Source organism: Sodiomyces alkalinus (assembly GCF_003711515.1).
Source record: "Sodiomyces alkalinus F11 unplaced genomic scaffold SODALscaffold_8, whole genome shotgun sequence".
Lineage (NCBI taxonomy): Eukaryota > Fungi > Ascomycota > Sordariomycetes > Glomerellales > Plectosphaerellaceae > Sodiomyces > Sodiomyces alkalinus.
The window spans coordinates 572,827-579,071 of record NW_021167086.1 but is presented as its reverse complement, the minus strand read 5'-3'; the positions used below and the strand labels follow the sequence as shown (position 1 = coordinate 579,071).

At 54.5% G+C, this 6,245-nt stretch overlaps 3 protein-coding genes across 3 annotated transcripts in view; 1 reads left to right on the top strand and 2 right to left on the bottom strand.

Moving 5' to 3' along the window:
- Positions 1 to 1,289, top strand: part of SODALDRAFT_325428 (hypothetical protein) — a gene marked incomplete at both ends in the record, with an annotated part of 3,946 nt that extends 2,657 nt beyond the window's left edge. The window contains 2 exons of the mRNA XM_028609981.1: positions 31 to 719; positions 805 to 1,289. Coding sequence (XP_028464655.1) covers positions 31 to 719; positions 805 to 1,289 — 1,174 coding nt within the window. The remainder of the gene's footprint in view (positions 1 to 30; positions 720 to 804) is intronic.
- A 548-nt stretch (positions 1,290 to 1,837) lies between these two features.
- SODALDRAFT_325427 (peptidyl-prolyl cis-trans isomerase cyp15) lies at positions 1,838 to 3,886 on the bottom strand (the record flags this gene model as incomplete). Its single annotated transcript, XM_028609980.1, has 3 exons — positions 1,838 to 1,975; positions 2,079 to 3,748; positions 3,820 to 3,886. 3 exons carry the CDS (start codon positions 3,884 to 3,886, stop codon positions 1,838 to 1,840), a joined length of 1,875 nt encoding a protein of 624 aa, XP_028464654.1.
- An 834-nt stretch (positions 3,887 to 4,720) lies between these two features.
- On the bottom strand, positions 4,721 to 6,244 carry SODALDRAFT_380331 (hypothetical protein; the record flags this gene model as incomplete). The annotated part of the gene is made up of 4 exons (XM_028615103.1): positions 6,060 to 6,244; positions 5,600 to 5,671; positions 5,286 to 5,551; positions 4,721 to 5,044 (listed from the first exon to the last, which is right to left on the bottom strand). Exons 1-4 carry the CDS (start codon positions 6,211 to 6,213, stop codon positions 4,721 to 4,723), a joined length of 816 nt encoding a protein of 271 aa, XP_028464653.1. The 5' UTR covers positions 6,214 to 6,244.
- Between the last annotated feature and the right edge of the window lies 1 nt (position 6,245).

Below are 6,245 nucleotides of genomic sequence, written 5' to 3'. Positions count from 1 at the left end.
CTCCCTTTGAACCTGCTAACTGTAAGCCAGATTTGACGGGTTTGGCTCCTACCCAGACTACATGCAGGAGTCTCAGGTGTTCAAGAACGTCGGTCGCATCGCCATCCAGATGTACCTGTTATTCCAGCACCACACCACCATCGATATTCTCCGCAACGTCAGCAACGACCTCGACCTCTTCACCATCACGGGCCAAGGGTGGCACTTTGTCAAGTACCTCGGTCCTGCCGTCGTCGTCGTCGGACCCGACTGCCGCTCCGAGCGGAACCAAGGTCGTGTCATGGCCGGCCCGACGTACCAGGGCATCTTCCCCAAAGTGGCCACGCTGCCGCCGAGCGTGCAGCACTGCATCTGGATGGTCTCGGTCCCTGTCGTCTACCCGCGCCTTGAGGCCATGGAGAGCCTGGCGACGGCGGTCACGACGGGTAAGAAGGTGGTCAACACGGGCTACAACGTACTCGGCAAGGTGACGAGCTCGGTCGCTGGGATCGTCGGTGGCAAGGAGGTGGTCGCGCAGGGTTTCAGCCAGGTCAAGAAGGCGGTCGGCAAAGGTGGCCTCATGGGCAACGTGCTGAACCAGTTTGGCGACATTGATTTGGCCGAGGTCTTCAAGGACATGTGGACGCACGACTCGAAAGACCTTGAGAGGACCTATTTCATCCGGACATTGCAAGGCATTGCCCAGCAGAAGGGCGTGCGTATGACATTCTTGTCAGGAGGTGAGCCAAAAAAAAAAAAAATCTGCATATCCCTTCCATCCTCCGTGTACCAAACTACAAGAAGCTAACATCAAACCAAATACAGACGTCAACACGGCCGGCGCCGGTCTCGTCCACGACCCTTCGCACCCCAGCGACCACAAGACGATGTACCAGATCATCACGTCGCCCATCGTAGCCCAGCCGGCGAACAGCTACATGCTCAAGCTCCTCCACAACAACAAGCTCCTATACGTGCCGCAAAACGGCCAAAAGTCCACACACGAGGCGTCTGACACGAAGGAAGACATGATGGAGATCTTCCACACCGACGCGTCGGGGGCGGCGCGCGAGCTGAAGAAGCTCATGGCGCGCCGCAACTATATCGCCGGCGTCATGTACGATCCGGAAGCCGTCCAGCAGGCCGCTTCTGCTACGTACTCGTCCAACGGGTCGGTCATCAATGGCGGGCAGCAGGGCTTGACGAAGCTAAGCTTGGCTATCGATTTTGTCGTGCAGGGTGATGGAGCCTTTACGGCGCCGACCAAGTACGGACCTGTCATCGTCCCGCATTTGGAGTACGGTCGTTAATACGGCGGGATTAATGTGGTCTTTTTGCTATTTTGTGTTTTTTCTTGAAGGGTTTGAACCTTTCCCCATTCAAGACTTGGAGCTTCGGTCATGCATTTTTTGGGGGTGTTATTTGTCTGATGGCTGTGCAGTGGATGGATGTAGATGGAGTGCATCTATCCATTCTAGGCAGTGTGAGATGAGAATTGACCATTGACAAGTTCCTACATCAGCCGCTGTAGGCTTGCTCGCTTTTGGGTATTGTTAGTGCTCTTGCCCGTGTTCTTTTCTCTTCTTCTTTTTTGCTTCCTTTCTTCGACAGCGTAGGGGTCGAGGCCCCTCGCCTTTCACCAAGTCCGTGTGAGGGTCGCTGTGCGTTTGTATGTAAGACTCTTTGAGTGGCCGACGACGATCATTATTACAGGGGCTAGACTCGATTCTGGACAAGGAGATGCGTGCGAGAGTATGAAAGTACGGAGAGGTGGATCGCTTTCATATGTAAAGCTTCATCCATCATCGTCTTGGTGCCGACAGACCGAGGCAGAGAATACAAGGCTCCCCGTTCAGAACTACACAATGTCGATGTTTAATATCTTCACATCCTCCTCCGGCTTTTCCTTGTATGTCCGGACGTTCTCAATCTTGTGGATGACGTCCAGGCCTTGCGTCGCACGTCCGAAGATGGTATGCTTGCCATCAAGCCAGGGCTGCATCGAGTTAGTCTCTTGAACCAGGTTGTCGGGACTCTCTTAGGGGGTTCTTTTTTAAAAAAGTAAAAAAAATTGGGCAGTGCAGGACGTCGAAACTCACCGTCTTCTCCGTGGTAATGAAAAACTGGCTCCCATTGGTATTGGGCCCCGCGTTGGCCATGCTCACCGTATAAGGCTTGTCGTGCCTCAAGGTGCTAAACTCGTCCGCAAACTCCTTGCCCCAGATGCTCTCGCCGCCCGTGCCGTCGCCCAGCGGGTCGCCGCCCTGGATCATGAACTTGCGGATGACGCGGTGGAAGATGGTGTTGTTGTAGTAACCCCGCCTGCTGTGCGTCACAAAGTTCTCCACCGCCTTGTGCGCCGCGTCGGGGAAGAGCCGGACGTGGATGTCGCCAAAGTTGGTATGCAGGACCGCCGCCGTGCCCGTCGTCTCGGCCCGCTTCGCCGTCTCCGACGCCTTCCGCTGCCCCAGCAGCACCGTCGGCTTCTCGTTCTGCACGTCCCGCGTCGCCCGGGAGACCTCCGCCTCGTTGGTGAACAGGTAGAACCGCCCCTTGTTCACCGCCGTCGCCACCAGGATCGGGTCCCGCGTCTCCGACTCCTGCAGCAGCGGGTTGTTGGACGCGCCCATCTCCACCGTCGTGATGCCCTTCTTCTGCGGCTGGCCCTGGTAGATCGCCAGGTGCACGGCCCGCAGGTGCTCGTCCCGGCCGTACACCTTGACGACCTGGTTGGTGTACGTGTTGAGCACCTTGATGCCCAGCATGGACCCGTAGATAATAAAATGCCCCGACTCGTCGAAGATGACGTTGGCCTTGTCCCGGTACGGCGGCGACCCGATCTCCTTCTCCAGCGCTACCCTCCGCCCGAACTCCACGGGTTCCAACTTTCGGATGGCGGTGCCGGCCTGCTGCATCTCCTCCATCACCTGCAGCGACTCGTCGTAGGTGCGGTGCAGTTTGCCCGACGCGAAATCGAACACGCGGATCTTGCGGTCGGGCTGCGAAAAGGCCACGAACTGCTTGCCGTCCGGGGAGATGGTAAGGGAGGTGGGCACGGCCTTGGCCTTTTTGAAGTCGAAGAGATTCGTCGCGGCTTTGAACTCGAACACGTTGTCGGGCTTCTCGTAGTCCCCGCCGGGCCTCCAGTACTCCACGAGGCCCTTCTCGTCGACGGAGACGACGCAGTCGAAGCGGTGGTTGAAGGCCATGATGGTGACGGGGCTCCTGTGCAGCGACTTGATGGTGTGGACGGGCTCCTGCTTCTCGCCACGCCCGTCGAAGATGTGCACGAGCGGCTTGTCGGACTCCGACACGGCAAGGAGCGGAAGGGAGGCGCCCCTCTTGTGCACCCAGCACAGACACCGGGGGGCGAAGGAGAGGTTGACCATGGCGAGCAGGTCGAAGGTGATGACGTCGAAGATCTTGAGGGTCTCGTCGGCGCCGGCCGTCGCGAAACTCCGCCCGTCCGCGCTGACGGAGACGGACCTGATCTCCCCCTGGTGCGCCTTGAACTCCTTGACGAACTCGATCCCTTGGGCCATCTTCTTCCAGAACTTCACCACGCCGTCGACGGACGAGGTGATGAGGAAGTCGGTAAGTGGTGTGACGTTGACGAATGCGAGTTGTTCCTTGTGCATGAGGGACTTGGAGTAGCGGGGGGATTTGGGGAGGGCGGCGACGTAGAGTTTCTCGTAGGGTAGGACTTTGCGCTTCTTCTTGGGAGCTTGCGAGGGCAGCTGAGGGCCCATATCGTCGTCCGAGGAGCTGTCTGTGGAAGAACGGGAGGATGAGCTTTTGTAGCTTTTGTCATAGGTGGAGGGGGGAATGTTCAATGCGTACCTGAGGCATCTTGGTCCGCAAAGTCAGAGTGACTCCTCTTGTAAGACTTGGGATCTTCGTCGGCCATTTTGGGGGATGGGATTGTCGTAACAGGGAATTAGTGTCGTGGGATGCTGGAGGTAGAAGTTGGTTGTGAAGCTTTGCGCTCTTCACAGTTCAGGAGCTCAAAGTACGAAGTACCTTACCTTAGGTACCTAAGGTACCTACCTTACCTTACGGACCAGTTATCACTTTGTACCCTGTATCCATCTCAGGCACGGACCAATCAATAGTCGTTCGTGGGACGGGGGTTCATGGAATCTCAGCCGGCGACTAGACCCCCGGCGCTTTAACTAATACACCTGTGAGGATATTCCGACGGTTCCCTATAAGGCACTGACATCTCAGTTTAGAATTGTCTTGTGCAAGGTATATTTAGATATTTAGATACGGGAACAGGATACAAATTTATTTTAGAGGCCCCAGGTCGTATAGTATCTTAAGGCTTTAGCTTATTCCGAGCCTCTTAGCTGTCCTTTGGAATGGAGTCCAAGACCAATGTAAATAAGAGGCTCTGTCAGGCATGGAGTCTCAGTTTTGATCCTGGAGACTCAACCCTGTCTCCCCTCTTCTAGTCGCCTACTGATCTCCTTCACTTTTGCACGTATCTTATAAAGGTCCTTCTGCTCTTGCCATTCTTCACAACGAACCTATGGCATTTTTACTCATTCAAACTGTCATATGTTTATTGTGTTTGTTGTTATAAGGAGTGACAAGAGCAGTAGAACCTCTCCGAGATACCCAACTTATACAGGTACAGGAGACTAGCAGGCGACTAGAAGAGGGGGGACAGGGTTCAGATTGTTTATTAGGTAAGTATGGGATAACCACCGCCAAGACTGGATCGATTACTAATATATATCTACATAACAACGACCATAACAACGACAGCAACGACGACAGCGACAACGACAGCGACGTGCCCATCCTCACGCATCGCCAAATCGTCCCCATCCTGGCCCCTCGTAGGCCACGTCTCGCTGCGGGCGCGAGCAGTCCTATCTTGGTGACGGTCGGACTGCTGCTGGCCTTGCCGGTCCATGGGCTCACGGGGAGTACGAACGAGGCCCCGGTCATTTGGGTGCACGTCCCGAGTGATTTGTCTGAATCTCGCACTGGTGTGATGAATTTGATGCCTCGTGGCGACGGGCGATTCGTAGAGCCTGGTATTGATGTCGCGGACCGCCTAGGTCTCCTATGGGTGGTATACGGGCTGGTCGACCTGGTCGCGGTTGCGGTATATATCTGGATAACCGCTTGGCCGCGTGTCCAGGACGCCTGATACGGCGTGGACTTGGTCGGCCGCTAGCCTTAAAGGAATGACACCGCGGGGGGTTTAGTATTGCTGGAGTTTTGAGATTCTGGTTAATTCTCCGCGTTCCCCGCTCTCCACGTCGTGGTGCAATGTGAATGGTTATGTTGCTTACCATATCCCCCCTCCCTTTGATCATCTCGTCGCACTGCTCTTTGGTGGGCTCGGAAAGCTTTCCCGACGCTTTGCCTGTGAGGGAGAATTCGAGTAAACGGCAATCCTTCGGTCTGTGATAGTGCTGCTTGCGCTTGCATGGGCAGGTGTAGAGCTTCCTGGGTTGATCTGACTGATTTCCGAGAGTAGCGTATACTCCTGTGCCGCTCTTCGAAGTCGATTTCGAGTCGTTGATGTAGATGAATGTAAAATAATTATGTTGGAGGACTTTCAAGCGAAGTTAGCATTGAACTCTGACACTTGTTTGGGTGTCACCTACAGAGTAGATATATGCGCTAACTTGATGCTCGGTAAAGGGAATGGTGTTTGGAATATGGATGCTGTCGACTCGGTATGCCATGTGTGTCATGTATTAAGTATTGGACAGAGGAATCTCTTCGTTCGGGAAGTCGATGCACTGCCATCGTTATTAGCGCGTCGTTTACGAGGGAATCTCGACGTACACGATGGAGGATGTTACCTTCGTGATCAAGCCGACCAGACGAATGAAGCACGTAAGGGATCAAGAGATTATTATAAGAGGATAATCATCGGTGATCTTTGACTGTGGTTGTTCCGTGATTGCGGATGGGTATTCCTCCATAGGGGAGAAGTTAGAACTGGGATCGGAGGGCGATGTTATACATTATATGCATTTACTAACGCTTAGCCGCTCACCCAAGAAATGGGAAAGGGCAACAGAGTAACAGAGGGACGGAGGGACGGAGGGACGGACCAAGCTCGTACTTGAACAAGTAGTAGGGTGGAAGTGGCGCCGCCACCAGGTATTGAATTTGCCTTCTCGTGTCATGCTCAATAGACGCCTTCCTCATCTTGATATAAGTAACTAACATAATTCCTTCCCTCATTTCGACATTCACTTCATGCATGCTTCCCAATCGGTAGATGCAAAATCCATCAA